Source organism: Mobula hypostoma, chromosome 13, assembly GCF_963921235.1.
Source record: "Mobula hypostoma chromosome 13, sMobHyp1.1, whole genome shotgun sequence".
In the NCBI taxonomy this organism is placed as follows: Eukaryota; Metazoa; Chordata; class Chondrichthyes; order Myliobatiformes; family Myliobatidae; genus Mobula; species Mobula hypostoma.
Window position 1 is genome coordinate 17,168,637 of NC_086109.1, and position 16,728 is coordinate 17,185,364.

Genomic DNA, 16,728 nt, shown 5'->3' on the forward strand with positions numbered 1-16,728 from the left:
TCTTAATGCATGCATTTCTAAATGACAATAAAAGAGGACTGCGTGTCCTCATATTCTAATCTAAATATATAGTCACACAAAGAAAGCCCAAGGCCCTGAGTCCGTGAATGTTGCAGTATCTGCAGTTGAACATAACATTGCTTGTTTTCTGCTGAGCAAATACTTTGGGGGCAGCACCAACTCCCGCTTTGACGCTGCACCACACTGTCTCCAGTGGAGCGCACCGACCCTGACGGCTCTCTTCCGAGCAGCTGTAAGCAAGGTGACACTGAGGCCTCGTCCTTGCAACGATCAAGGCCATGCAGCTCCCCCGCTGCCTGCCAATAAATCAGTCAATCAGACTTGCGGCATTCCACATTAATAGTATCCAACAGGGTCTTGTGATCACAAGAAAGGCGGCTAAGAGAATCATTCGTTGTTAGAGCACACACCGCCTTTGAGCACCAACTCCTCCAATGCAAGCAGCGGTATGATACACACCAAGTCCAGCGCCTTCAGTTTCGCCGCCAATGAGCAACTTGCTGATGGTGTAAGACATGCTACTTTTAAGTTCTTAATGTCTAGCAGGGTCTTGCCATCATAAAAAGTACATTAAAAAAGACCACAACAAAAATGGTTGACCCCGTAGAAGGTGCAGCAATCAAATGCATTGCCATTTTACCAGAACCATTTTTTTTTTATAATATTTTCATAATATTTCAAAACAACCTTCCTCAAAAGATCATTTGCAGGTCAGCTTTTTTTTTTGAATTATGCTCCTAACTGTGAAATTCAATAACTATTAGAGATGCAGACCCAGTTGACACTTAACACAAGCTCAAATCCAATTTTTGTAAACCTTGCTTTTAACCAACAACTTTTTAATGTTTATTTTTATTTTCATGCTTGCAGTTTTATCCCACTGTAAAGCACTTTGAGCTAAATCTATGAAAAGTGTCCTATAAACAAAATTATTAGCATTTTGGCCCCAAATGTTGACTTTACTTTTTTTCCATAGATGCTGCCTGGCCTGCTGCATTGCTCCAGCATTTTGTGTGTTGCTGACATTTCTCAAAGTTGACTTTGAGTTTAAATTTGCTCTTGTTCATGCCCCGAATTTACCCATAGTATTCAAGCGGTGGCTTTTCCAAACCATATACCACCTTTAAACTGCGCCACAGAAAGAAAAGGCAACTAGTTTCTAGTTTTCATTTAGTTCAAACCCCCAAGTCACTCGTGCTTGTTTCTTCTCTTCACTGTTCCCGTTGGACAAATATCCTCTTTGCTTCTTGTTAACTAGAACAAAACCCATTTTATGGCTAAGAGTTAACAAGGACTTCATTCTACTTTGATGTGATTTACAGTCCAAAAATCCTCGGTCCCCCTATACCTCACCTTTCTAACAGTCCTGAATGTGTTTTCCATTTATGCACCCAAATGTCAGCATGATCATTTGGCATCCTGCACTCTGCTTCTTCCTTGTTCAATCCAATTTAACACTTCTCATAATAAATTCATTGCAACATAACAATTCACCTTTAATTGATTCCCAACATTTACAGTAAATTAAGCATGCAAAAATCAAACCACATCACATCTTGCACAAAGCAATGCAATCATGGACAAACAATCTTTTCCAGATAGATCTTAGCTGGGATTTGCAGGGTCATCACTGGAAACCCAAGTTCACTTCTGGTGATTGTCTTCATTCAATAACACAGCATGCAGGAAAATCAATGAGTCTGCCATTGCCCAGGCCACATCACCCTTTTGGAATATATTCACCACGGTCTTCAAATACAAATCACTGTTTTCTCTAAACACCCTCAAATGGCCATTCTGGACATCAAATATCTCCTCTACTGTCTTTTACATCAAAGTCATCAAGTTATTTGTTTAGCAAGGAAACTGGCCCTGCAATCCATGTCAATCAACCTCTCAGTTATTCTATATCTTACATTTATCCCATTTTTATTCTCTGTAAATGGTCATTATCCTCCAAACTTACCAAAATGTCAGGACCTATGTAGTGGCCAATTAACCTACCAACCCACACATCTTTAAGATGCAGATCAAAACCTGAGCACCCAGAAGAAATTCTTCAGGTGTCACAGAAAGATGCAAACTCCACAGACAGTAGTCAAGGTCAGCAATGAACCCAGGTCACTGAAATGAACAGAATCTATCCCTTGTTTTGAACCCTTCATGCCATCTCCAACAATTCATTTATAGTGGCTGCTCAAACTGTTTAACTCCATTCCAGAATGATATATTGCTCACAATCTCCGATGAAAGGAAAAACATTAGAAATATAAAGCATGATCTTTTACTCATCCACAACTCAGCTCATGTCTACATCAAGTTTTCCCTCAATAATTGCCCTTATTGTTGTGTTCCAGAAACCAAATGGATGATACAGTTATAACTCAACCTACTGTTTTGCCCTTTTCTCCTTAGCATTTCTGATTAGTCTCAATTAGTTTCTCATTTTTCAAGCATTGCTTCTACACAACCTTCCCTTTACACAAAAAGGTTATTGAGCCAGAATGGGTCTGTTGATACTCTGACTCATGATATTTAAACTATTTATAATAACACTGAGGAAAAGAGTACTAACATTCAGAGTGCTAAAGTTAACAGCAGATAAATTTTTACTGCTGCTTTTCCTATATTGAAGCACTGAAATTATTTTGTCATGTAGTAAACCACATACTAGAGTTCAAGCATTTACATGTTTCTTCAAGGACAAAATCCATGGTATAGACTGTCCCTTGAAATTTAAAATACACTTTGATCTTGAGAGAAATCTTAATCAATAAATCAATTCAATAACTTCAAATCAATTGAAAAATAATTCAAAAACTTCAAGCAAATCCCTTGAAAAGCGCTCAGATTAAAAGGAACCGAGAGACTAGAAACGATTGGAAGAACTCGAATTAATTCTACCAAAACATGTTTGATAACAGCATTCCACTCTTCTTTTGCAACAGCAGCTTTCAAACTGTTAGTAGCTTACTGAGGAATTTTGCAGGTTGCCAGAAGTAGCTCAGGTTTGATCATTTCTTCGCCCCGACCACCTCACAAACCCATCTGGCTGCCCATCCTCCCAGTAAAAAAAGGCATCACATACTCTATAAACAAGAGATTCTGCAGATGCTGGAAATCCAGAGTAACTCACTCAAAATGTTAGAGGAACCTGCTTAGTTCCTCCAGTATTTTGTGTTTATCGCAAACTCTATTGTTGCTTTAAATTAAACACGTTAATTTGACAAACAATTCAACATAAAATGTAATAAATGTCAAGTATACAAAAATAACTGCATGAAAAGCAATTTCAGAAATTACTATGTCCCAATCAACACCAATCAGATACAGGGCAGAAACTATCCTAAATTCATTACAGAATCTTCCTGCTAAGACCTGAAGTTCATTCTTTCTCAATGATGCTTAACTCTCTGTTCACAGTCTTCACTCCAATCGGGCCACAGTTCAGTCATGGGCACATTATAACCAAAATAGTGAATGTCAACTTTTCTACTCCACAGCTTAGCTCAATTGCCTCTTCAAGAGTGCAACTGAAATGTGAGCCAATGCACTTCTCTCTCCAGTACCAAAGCCAATCCTTCCTATTTTACAGAGATGTCCAAGACTGATCTCTTTAGATCCCTCTGAGCCCATGAAATTCTCCCCTCATCAATTCTCTCTCAACATTTACGCATTGAATTGAAGTTATGATGCCAAGACACACTAAAAATGGAGTTCAATGTATTTGCTGAACTAGCTTTTAAGTTGCATACAAGAATAACTGCTTGCAACTTGAGCATCTTATGCTGTCTCTCACTAAAGCAGTAAAAGTTTGAGAAAAGGATAGAAAATTCCCAACATTAAGTCCAGAATCAATAACAAAACCAGTATATACACAAAGCAAATTCAATCATAGCTACTTATCTCAAAAACTGGAGCATTTTTAATCATGAGCTCTAAATGCATTTTTCATCTGGACATGCATACTACACATTGCTTTTCTTCTTTAATGATCGAGGCAACAGGGCACACAAGCCCCATCCGACACTCAAACAGATCATTTCTAAACTTTTCTCATGTCACAACAACCAACACCATCCATTCATTAGCTCAGTTCTTATTTAAACTATCTAACAATGATGACAAGGCTTCAATTATTCGATGCACAGATACAAGTAAGCAAAAAACATTAATGAGATTACTGCCTTCAATTTCTTTAAGTTTTGGCAATTAATGGAATTTAGACTCTGCCCACTGAGAAGCTATATTAAACAGATTTCAAAATACTGCAACTATATCAAAGAACAGCTAAGTTCCTACTTTGTGTTGGTCATTTCCCTTTCTCCACATCTCTGTAGCATTTGAAACAAGTTAAACATTATCCTTAATACAGAAGTGGATATTAAGTTTGCAGTTCAATAGTACAGCACAAGTTAAGATCATTTGTAACAACTGATCATTCAAAATAACTAATCATAAAACTGAGACTAGAGATTATGTAGATACTAACGATTGTGAGTAACACACAAAATGCTGGTCCAACTCAGCAGCTCGGGCAGCATCTATGGAGGAAAATGAATAGTCAAGACCCTTAACCTCTTTTTTTAAATGCTTCATGACACTACCTTCAAATAAATTACTGTAAAATGCACCTCTCACTTGATGCCTGATGCAACAAAATGGGTCAAAAATAAGCCAACAGTTTGCAATTTGGGGTTGGACAGTTTTCTGAATAAATTGTGGATAGTGGTGCAACCTAATTCTCCTATTGATTATATGCTTATCTAGAGATGTTAAATCAGAACATGGCTATTGCTTTAAATGCATGCAAAACTCCAGAACTGGGCAGGCTTCGGTTAATTATGCAACATCCAACAAAAACTTGTGTTTTAATATTCAGTTACTTTTCAAAACAGACACAGATGTGTTGCAATGAGAGTTAGGACAGGAACGGAAATAACTGGAGCAGACAACATTGCAGTTTCCAAATGACTCAGCTTCTATAAGAAACTCATGCATCTGGATATCATCACCACAAGCTATCAACCACTGGAACCATTCAAGCTCATTGCAATGATTGAAGTCCACCCAACTTCAGAACATGCTCACAAGTTTGTCAAATGATAGCTGAAAGCAATGATAGGTTATTCAATACTTACTGCATCTCAGGACTCACCCTTTGGCACCATATACACCCAGTGGTAACTTCATTAGGAACACCTGCTCGTTAATGCAAATATCTAATCAGCCAATCATGTGGCAGCACTCAATGCATAACAGCATGCAGACATGGTCAACAGGTTCAGTTGTTCAGACCAAACATCAGAATGGAGATGAAATGTGATCCAAGTGATTTTTTTTTAAACTGTGGAATGATTGTTGGTGCCAGAAGGGATGGTTTGAGCATCTCAGAAACTGCTGATCTCCTGGGGTTTTCATGCAGTCTCTGGGGGAGTTTACAGAGAATGGCGTGGAAAAACAGAACACAACCAGTGAGTGGCAGTTCTGTGGGTGAAAACTCCTTGTTAATGAGAGAAGCCAGAGGCGAATGATCTGACTGGTTCAAGCTGACAGGAGGGTGACAGCAACTCAAATAACTACACTTTACACCAGTGGTGTGCAGAAGAGCATCTCTGAATGCACAACATGTTGAATCTTGAAGTGGTTGGGCTATAGCAGAAGACCGCAATGGGTTTCACTCCTGTACCTAATAAAGTGGCCAGAGTGTAGTTCTTACAAGAATGCAGATACTGTTTCTATTATAACAGCTGGAGTACTTGACTGAATGTTGATTGTAACTACAAGTTGTTCTCTGCATTCTATACATGACTTTGGCAAGACAAACAATCCAATGTTAGTTGATTTACGAGGAAACTGTTAGTTGATTTATGAGGAAAGAGGAGAAAATGGTGGTGCAACGCAGCGCACGCGACTGCTCTAGAAATTATATCGGTATTTGTTAAGTAGGTACCGTGCACAATTCTGATTTGACGGAGACAGACGTGAGAGTATGGAGGAACATCTGGAGAAACTTCTGAAATGCCCGCTTCACTGCCGCTGCTATTGTGTAGTCCGGAATCTCCGGAGAAGGCCTCTGAATCCTTGGCTTTGCTTGTTTTGGTGGCCGGGACGAGGTCGAAGGCGCTCGGCAGGCTGTATTGAAGGGGCTGCTCGGAGGCTCAAAGTTTTTGGACGGACTCAGAGTCGGCTGTCAGGTGCTTCCAATGCACTCGCAGTTGTCAGTTGTCGGTGCTTGGAGGTTTACGGCAGGGAGAATTTCTCCCTGTTGCCGCCTGCTATCAGGGACTATTGGAGTCGATTGGGACTTGAGACTTTTTCTTACTGTTCCCATGGTCTGCTCTTCATCAAATTATGGTATTGTTTTGCACTGCTGTAACTATATAACTATGTGGTTTTGTCAGTGTTAGTCTTTGGTTTGTCCTTTTTTTTGTGATATCACTTGAGGAACATTGTATCATTTTTTAATGCATGCATTTCTAAATGACAATAAACGAGGACTGAGTGCCTTCATAATCCAATCTAATCTAAACTGTCAGGGAATGGGAAGGTTTATCAAGTATGGACAGCACGTGCCATTCCTGCCAGTGCACAACCAAACTCCTCATTCCAAACAGGCTTCCCAATATTCAACTTGCTTTCAGCTGAAGAGAGAAATGAGGGAAAGGAGGGAAAAAAGATACCACACAAAGTACACATTCAACACAGCATTGTAGGCCGAAAGCCCTGTATTGTGCTGTAATTTTTCTATGTTTCTACATCAACTTTAGATTGCATTGATTTCAATCAGCACATGTTCTTAAGATATTATCAAAATTCATAAACTGCTGTCATGATACAGCTACTTTTATAAACTGAAGGGCATTAGATCATATCTCTTTACAAAACTTTCAGATAAAGTAAATCCCAAATCAAAAACAGATTAAAATTTACTATGCTGGTTTGCAGATGATAACACTATAGTGGGCCACATCTCAAATAACAATCAGCTGGAATACAGGAAGGTGATTGAGAGCTTAGGGACATTGTACAAGACAGCAACCATTCCCTGAATGTCAACAGAAGAGCTGATCTTTGCCTCCAGAAAGAGGGGGCAGTGCACACACTCCTATCTTTAGCCAAAAAGTAGAGGTCGAGAGTGTTAAGAGCTCCAAGTTTTGACCTTTCAACATCACCAATAGCCTATCCTGGTTCAACTATGTTAATATCATTGCCAAGAAAGCTCGCCAACACTTCTACTTTCGAGAGGAAAAAAAATGACACATTCTTGTTGACCTTTATTAATTTTTAAATTGATGCACCAGAGAAAGCATTCTGTCCGGATGCATAGCGGCTTGGTGTGGGAACTTCTCTGCACATCACATCACTGAAACCAGTCTCCCTTCTGTGAACTGTTTATACTTACTGCTGCCTCAGTAGAACAGCCAGCATGATTGAAAGCACCACCCACCCCAGACGTGCTCTTCTTTCCTCTCCAACGGGACAGAAGATAGAAGCCTGAAAGCATGTACCAGTCTCAAGGCCAGCTTCTATCCCACTGTTATCAGACTCTCAAACAGGCCTCCTGTATGATAAGACTCTTCATCTCTCAATCCACCTTATTATATTGCACATTATCGTTTACCTGCACTGCACTTTTTTTGTAACCCTTACACTTCATTCTGCATTACTGTTCTACCTATTCTACCTCAATGCATTGTGTAATGATTTGATCTGTATGAACAGTCAAAACAAGCTTTTCATTGCATCTTAGTACATGTGCCAATCAACCAATACCATGATCCTTGAGGTAACACTGTACAGAAAGAACCTGCAACATCTTTTAAATGTATCAATGGGGCAAAAATAGAGCAACTACTTGTGAATCAACCAGAAAAATTGAACATTTTATTTTCAGTGATGATACTGTCCTATAGATTTGCTAAATATGCTCACAGGAAAAAAAAGGATCTCAGGGTTGTATGTGGTGACATGCATGTATTCTGATAATACATTTTACTTTGAACTTTAGACTGGAAAATGTTTGTCCTGGCATTTAATTAATTTGAAGCTAACATACAGCTGCAGCTAGAAATTAAAAGAGAGTTGGTATTTTGGTTTTTATTCCAAGAGGATTTTAATGCAGGAGTTACAATACCTTACTGTCTTATACAATCCTTTAGTTACACAAGATCTTCACTACTATAAACAAATTTTTCAGAGCAACTACAGAATCTCTTGTATTTATGTACAATATTAATTTCCTTATCAAGAAAAAGATATCCTGGCAGGAAGGCATGAAAGAACTTCATCAGCAACACACAAATGTTGGAGCAGGAACTCAGGAGGTCAGGCAGCATCTATGGAAAAGAGTAAACAGTTGACATTTCCAGCCGAGACCCTTCTACAGGACAGATTCATCAGACTAGTTCCTAGAATGCCAGGTTTGCCATTTGAGAAATTTAATAGACAAGTTGTGTGTGCAACCAGTTTAGACAAGAGGTAATCTCACTGCACTGAGAAATTTCTTCACTCAGGTGTTAAATCTTCGGAATTCTCCTCTCCAGAAGGCTATGGAAGCTCAGTCATTCACTTCAACCAAAACTAGTCAATATATTCTATATCAACAGAATTGCAAATAGTGCAAAAAAGTGCCACAATGATCAATGAATGGCAAAACATGCTCAAAAATGGCCAGATGGTATACTTCTGCATCTAATTATACTTGCCTTTTCAGATTTGTGTAATGCATTTTTAAAAGTTAAAATCTCCGTAAGTTTTAATGCTCTGGTTGTGTTGCAACACAGACAAATTAGAAGTTCAAGCCAGGGGATGACTGGAGGGATTCATTTATTTTTATTCCAAGATACGGAGATCTTGATTCAGAGCATAATTTAGGCAAGATCTAAGAATTGTTTACTGTTCAGTAGTTAAAAACATGCAATCAAGGCCAACATTCATGGCACCAGAGCATGTTACACTTTTAAAAAATGTTTTCTGCTATGCAACATCAAATACAGTGGCATGCAAAAGTTTGGACACCCCAGTCAAAACTTCTGTTATTATGAATACCTAAGCGAGTAAAAGATGACCTGATTTCCAAAAAGCATAAAGTTAAAGATGACACATTTGTTTAATACTTTAAGCAAGATTACTTTTTTTATTTCCATCTTTTACAGTTTCAAAATAAAAAAAAGGAAAAGGGCCCGAAGCAAAAGTTTGGGCACCCTCCATGGTCAGTACTTAGTAACAACCCCTTTGGCAAGTATCACAGCTTGTAAACGCTTTCTGTAGCCAGCTAAGAGTCTTTCAATTCTTGTTTGGGGGATTTTCGCCCATTCTTCCTTGCAGAATGCTTCTAATTCTGTGAGATTCTTGGGCTGTCTTGCATGCACTGCTCTTTTGAGGTCTATCCACAGATTCTCGATGATGTTTAGGTCAGGGGACTATGAGGGCCATGGCCAAACCTTCAGCTTGCACCTCTGGAGGTAGTCCATTGTGGATTTTGAGGTGTGTTTAGGATCATTATCCTGTTGCAGAAGCCATCCTCTCTTCATCTTCAGCTTTGCTTGGCTTTTTTTTTATTACAGACAGCGTGATATTTGCTTCCAGAATTTGCTGGTATTTAATTGAATTCATTCTTCCCTCTACCAGTGAAATGTTCCCCATGCCACAAGACCAAAACATGATCGATCCACCCCCGTGCTTAACAGTTGGAGAGGTGTTCTTTTCATGAAATTTTGCACCCTTTTTTCTCCAAACATACCTTTGCTCAACCAACATACATCAAAGTTGCTGGTGAACGCAGCAGGCCAAGCAGCATCTATAGGAAGAGGTGCAGTCGACGTTTCAGGCCGAGACCCTTCGTCATTTGCTCATTATGGCCAAAAAGTTCTATTTTCCACAGGACTTGTTTTCAAAATGCATCAGGCTTGTTTAGATGTTCCTTTGCAAACTTCTGACGCTGAATTTTGTGGTGAGGACATAGGAAAGGTTTTCTTCTGATGACTCTTCCATAAAGGTCATATTTGTGCAGGTGTCGCTGCACAGTAGAACAGTGCACCACCACTCCAGAGCCTGCTAAATCTTCCTGAAGGTCTTTTGCAGTCAAACGGGGGTTTTGATTTGCCTTTCTAGCAATCCTATGAGCAGTTCTCTCGGAAAGTTTTCTTGGTCTTCCAGACCTCAACTTGACCTCCACCGTTCCTGTTAACTGCCATTTCTTAATTACATTACGAACTGAGGAAACGGCTACCTGAAAACACTTTGCTATCTTCCTCTAGCCTTATCCTGCTTTGTGGGCATCATTTATTTTAATTTTCAGACTGCTGGGCAGCTGCTTAGAAGAGCCCATGGCTGCTGATTGTTGGGACAAGGTTTGAGGAGTCAGGGTATTTATAAAGCTTTGAAATTTGATCACCTGGCCTTTCCTAACAATGACTGTGAACAAGCCATAGCCCTAACAAGCTAATTAAGGTCTGAGACCTTCCTTGGTGAAAGTTATCTGAGACCTCAAATCTCTTGGGGTGCCCAAACTTTTGCATGGTGCTCCTTTCCTTTCTTTCAGTCTGAAATTGTACAAAACAAAAATAATACACTAATCTTGCTTAAGACGTTGATCTTTAACTTTATGATTTTTGGAGATCAGTTCATCTTCTACTCACTTTAACTATTCACAGTAACAGAAATTTTGACCAGGGGTGCCCAAACGTTTGCATGCCACTGCAAAAGTGCTGTCTGTTAAAGTTATTACATTCCAAATGGAATGTTGCTAACAGGCAGCTCACTCTGCTTCCTCACCACTAATCTTTCCTCAAGCCATGAATGACAACAAACAGATTACATAACCCTTGACTGAAGGGCTACTAAACCTAGGTAGTCTCAAAACACACTGCATGACCCAGTTTCTAACCTTGGGTGCCATTGAAAATCATCTCATTCCAAACTGCAAATTAGCTTCCCCTTTGGCAGTCCCATGTGAAATCTGTCAACCAACCCTGATATAACAATAGTTTTGATGAACATGGTGTCATCATTCACTTTGGTCATGATAAAAAAAGGAAAGCTTTAGAGTTATGGGGAAGTTGACCAATCAGCTTCAGCTGAATCCAGCTTTCCAATTATTGATCCATAGTTTCACAGGTTACCAAACATCAATTTGTTATTCCTGTACTCAGCATGCAGTCTCGGCTTCACCCAGTCCTTCATATAACTATTTCCAAGCCTCAAAAACCTCTGAAAAAACAACATTACAAAGGTCTTTCCTCTTGTAACCAGGAGGCTGAAGAGAGCTGGACGACACACATCTGTACTCAAGTCAATTTGCTGATGCACAGTACAGAGCATCCTAAAAAGCTGCACAACTTCATGGTATGCAGCACACAGCGGTCAGGAAGGTTCTTCAACAGGTAGTCAAAGCTGCCAAACGCATCACTTGCACTAGCCTACCCGCCACCAAAGACATACATTCAAAAAGGTGCCAGAAAAGGGTCTGTAACATCATGAAGGATCTCACCCACCCTGCTTATTGGGGAAGAGACGATGTAGCATCCACACCAGGACCACCAGATTCAAAAACAGTTACTTTCCCCAAGCAGTAAAGCTGATCAATACCCCTACCCACAAACCCACACCACAACACCCACCACCCATCATTTCTTGTCAGTCAATTTATATAGACACTCCTAAGCGTAGCATCACTCTACAGATATACAATCAATCTACACAAACCTTCTTATATGTATTTATTCAGCATGGTGTTTTTTTACTATGTTCTTTATCTTATGCTTTTTTGTGCTGCATTGGATCCAGACTAACGATTTCATTCTGCTTCACACTTCTATACTAGAAATGAAATTAAACAATCTTGAACCTAAATTTCAGCTGTTGACTTTTGCTAGAAGTAGTAGTTTCTTCCTCACCTATGCCCCAAGTTGTGTTTCAAAAAGAAAGGCCAACTAAAATTCAGATCTGCGGGTAACTTTCTCACAAATACCATTCTTCCTAATGCAAATCAATCTTAAAGCCTTGATCTAAAATGATCTTTTATAGAGTCCCAACATATCCTCTTCCAACTCCATTTGTCTTTTAACCTCATTTACTTGTTCTGTAAAATAACATATTAAAAGGCATGCTCTTTAAAGTCACAACTCTGCTATGCCTTCAATTATTGTGAATTCCCTTCCCTTTACCTGTTATGCTCCCACCAAATGTATTACCTCAAACTTAACTTGTCCAGAATCCATTTGCACTTTCCTGGGACACAATTTTCTTCTTCATTATGAGCTAATCTGTAAATTATATCTGCATATTTCTTAATTACACTCAGTAAATCCAACTTTAAACATTTAAAAGAAATGAATAACAAATAGTCTTACAAAACCCATTTTCAGACTATGGTTTTCCATTATTGAAACATGCCAGTTTCATCACATTCCCATGGACTTCTTAATGACAGACTGCCTTTTTGAATAGGCTAGGGTTAAATCTGGGGTTGCTGGGCAGCACGGCTCAAAGGGTTGTATCTCAATAATATATAAAATACAACAGATTCTCTGTAACTGTTATATTATACTCTGCATTCTATTCTTCCTTTCCTTTTGTATTACCTCAAAGTGCATCCAATTGGAATTATCTGTATCACACAGCTTACAAAATGTTTTTCCACAGCATCTTGGTGAATATGGCAACAATAAATTGCAACCCGAAGCATTCTGATTTTTAACATTTGGGTGAAGCTGGGAATGGGCATCATCTAGATTAATCACTGGAAAATGCCAGCTATCAATTACTGCTTAATTCTGTTAGATATAGCCCAAAGAGATATTTGACTGTTCACCTCATCATGGACATCGAACAACTACACCTTCAGCAATAAAGCACACAACTTCATAATGCAGTATTACAATACTATTTACTTTCAAACAACTTTGGATATAACATGCAACTTTACCCAAGATCCTATAGGCTTTTATTTACAAACTTTTTTTAAGAAAAAAAAGTCCATGGCCATTTAACTGCACCTTAAGAATGAAAAAAAAGCATCAATGCTTCATGTCAGACATGGCCAAGTAAAGAAATATCAATATGACTTAATACGGTAAGAAATCTGCAGCCCTTCATATCAGTGACTGTACTTAGAATTGTCCACATTAATGGTTATCTTGTTACCTGCAATAATGGATGGTGTAACGTTATTTCCAAATGAGCTGCACAATTTGCAGGATCTTCACTCTCTTGGATTTCTAGGTCCTCCTCAGGAATGGTGTCCCATTTGCCCTGCCGTGCAAGATGATGGTGCACCAATACATAATGTCCGGGCAAAGCCAAGCTAACACTTGTCCTCTTACCATGGGTGAATTTCAGCCGACGCCTTTTACACTTATTTTCATTGCTGCCCTTGATAACCGGCAAGAGCCTTTCACCCATGACACTGTTCAGTACATGAAACTTGGCCCAGCAATTCTGACCCAGGATCATGATGCAGGGAAAGCAGCCCACTGTTGCTTGGAGGTAGTCCTCTTCATGGCGTGGGAACGATATGCAGCATAAAGCACCTAGAAAACAGGAATTAAACATTTGAAATTGTAAACTCACCGTGGAATCAATGACAATGTCTGAACTAATTTCCATACTTGGGGACCTGTACATTTGACCAAGCCCAGATGCTAACGAATTAGCAATGAGGTCCATGCTCCTCAACAGAACCAAGAGTCTGACAAGGCTCAGAACTGTTAGGAGCCATAACTTGTTGGGTGCAAAGTTAAATACAGCCCCAAAGCAATTATGAATGGGAGCTTTCTTCCACTGTTATCAGGTAACCTTCAATTATGCATCAGACATGCCCTACAAGGACAAGAGTATTACATGTAAAGTGAACCATCAGCAAGACTAAATGAGATTCAGCACAGATCAATGAACGGCAGGTATTCTGGCTCTACTGTGCAGGCTGGAGGAGCAACATTAATACCATTGGTCATTGATAACTCTGCTCAGTGGAATTTGTTTTGGTCCATCAAGTCTGAGGGGCATCTAATATCCAACTTATATCATCTCACTTCCATCAACTTAACCCCCGCCCCTCCCCAACCATGCAACCTCCAGCCAACATACATAGTGCAATTTACCTGCCTAATGAATCTACCAGCAAGCATGTCAATGGGATGAGAAGAGAAATCAGAGCATCAGGAGAACCAAATTTGTCTTCGGGAGAATGTGCTAACTCCACACAGTTCAGAATCAAACCCAGATTCCTGGAGCTGCCAAGAGCCTTACAAAGCCATCTATTTTTTTTTATTATTAAATATGCACTTCTGGTTTCAGAGAACAATAGAGGAGGATATTTATCCCCGTTCACTCAGACCAGCACACCTTTTGGGCAATTAGATTTCCTCATCAGAATGATTAAACCATGGTGAATGACCTACAGTGCTTCACAGTGAAATCAATTCAAGCAAGGATAACTTCTGATCTGAGTATTTCCACATCTGCTTCTACTCTTTTTCTTTAATATCTACAGTTGCGCTTTCCAAAGGGCTTTCCCTTTCCTCAATTTGAGGTGCCTCCACATTTTGCATCCTTTTATCAAGCTAACATTTCCCAGTTTTCACGTGTGTATACAAGTCCTGCAACTCAACATCAAGGTACCATTAACCTCAGAGGCTAAAGGCCATAAAAAAAGAATGGAAATACATTATTACACTAATTCACAAACTCATCAATATCGACTCTTAATTAACTACAGCTTAGTATTCAATACTATCACTCCCTCAAAACTAATCATTAAGGTTCAAGCCTCAATACCTCCTTGTGCAATTGGGTCCTGGATTTCCTCAACTACAGACCCTAGTTAGAATGGATTGGTAACAACTCCTCCACAAGTTCAAACAGTACAAGTGCACCATGAGGCTTCACCCCCTGCTCTACTTGCTTTACACTTATTACTGGGTGGCTAAACACAGCTCCAATGCCATTTTTAAGTTTGCTGACGTCACCACTATCATAGGCTAAATTAAAGGTTCTGACAAATCAGCATCTAAGAGGGAGACTAAAAATCTGGGTGAGTGGTACCAGGGGAACTACCTCTCAGTCAATGTCTGCAAGACCAAGAAGCTGATTAATGACGTCAGGAGAAGGAAACCGGAGGTCCACGAGCCAGTCCTTGCAGGATCAGAGGTGAAAAGTGTCAGCAACTTTGTTACTACCTTGGTGTTAACATTTTGAAGGACCATCCTGGTTCGAGCATGCAAATGCAATTACGAAGAAAGCACAATGCCTCTTTGACAAATTTCTATAGATGTGGGAAGGATAGAAAACTGACTGGCTGCATCAGAAATTCCTACAGTCCAGTCATTCATGGGTATAACCTCCCCACCATTCAGCACACCTACACGAAGCGTTGTTGTAGGAAAGCAGCCTCCATCATCAGGGATTCTCAACACCCAGGCTATGTTCTCTTCTCACTGCTGCCAACAGGAAGGTGGTACAGGAACCTCAGAACTCAACACCAGGTTCAGGGACAGTTACTACACCTCAACCATCAGGTTCTTGAACCAAAGGGGTAACTTCACTTGCCCCATCATTAAAATGTTTCCACAACCAATGGACTCACTTTCTTTTAATCTCATGTTTGCGATATTTATTGCTTATTTATTATTCTTTCTTTCTGCGTTTATAGTTTTTTCATCTTTTGCACACTGGTTAAACAAAAATGGTCTTTTTTTTAATACTTCATTTTCAAAATACAATGAAATCAACAGGAACATATAAGCTCAGACATGTGTAAAAATAAAATAAGAAAAAAGGGACATAACATTAGAGAGATGCCTATTGAACAAAGTGCTCAAAAGTGCTAAGTATTAAGTCTCAAATGAGGGCTGTGAGAAATCAGCTGGGGGGAAATTACTCATCTGGTCTTTCAAAAAATGGACTTTATTATGAATTTATTGGGTATGCTGCAATGGGTATGCAATGTTGGAGGCCACTTGCCTTTTGAGAAGAGAGAGGGATGGCTCTGATAAAAGGCAACATGGAGGAGGGATACAAATTTGGAGAAAAAAAAATCAGGTTGAACAGGCAGTACGAAAACAGAAACAAGGAACAAAAGATATTGGTGGAAGATGTCTATATGCAAACGATTTTTCCAAAAGCGACGTCCTTCAGACAATTCATAAAGGAACTGCTTTCAAAATATGATTCTGCCCTTATTGGAACCTGTGGCTTACATTTTGATGGTGTGTGTTGGGTCCAAATGAGCAGTCTGGTGTTTTGCTGTCTCTGAGGGAGTTCAATGAGGTTTTAAGTGGAGTGTGCAGCTTGGAGATGGGGAGCAAGCCTGTGATTGACACAGTTTCTTGCCGATCTCACTGATTGAAGAGTTGAGCAAGATTGAAATCAATGAGGACGAGCGCAGAACGCAAGCAGGTGTACAATACCGTCTGCCTGCGTTTGACAAGTATCTCCCTCTCCTTTGTCTTGGGAAAGGTTTAATTGACATGGTTTGTGCATTGGGCTCTATGGTTCATGCCATAAGCATTTGGGCTTTTGGTTATTCTTTTTGTTTTGTTGCTATTTTGATCGGGGCAGACTGACTGTGGCCTACAGTTTACAAACAACAGAGCGCTAAATTGAACTGAACATTTGTGGACTGTTTCAGTGACTCCGGTTTGATGTTTTATACTGTCTTTCATTTTTTTTACCTTTTGCACTATTTGTTTTTTGTGTGTCTGG

At 39.5% G+C, this 16,728-nt stretch overlaps 1 protein-coding gene across 3 annotated transcripts in view; it reads right to left on the reverse strand.

The window, feature by feature from the left end:
- Nucleotides 1-16,728, reverse strand: part of dstyk (dual serine/threonine and tyrosine protein kinase) — a 79,545-nt gene that overhangs the window by 38,599 nt on the left and 24,218 nt on the right. For all 3 annotated transcript variants that reach the window (XR_010020084.1, XR_010020085.1, XM_063065368.1), the window contains exon 2: nucleotides 13,171-13,556. Coding sequence is in view for 1 of the 3 variants with exons in the window: in XM_063065368.1 (XP_062921438.1) it covers nucleotides 13,171-13,556 (386 nt within the window). In the remaining 2 variants the exon portion in view is untranslated. The remainder of the gene's footprint in view (nucleotides 1-13,170; nucleotides 13,557-16,728) is intronic.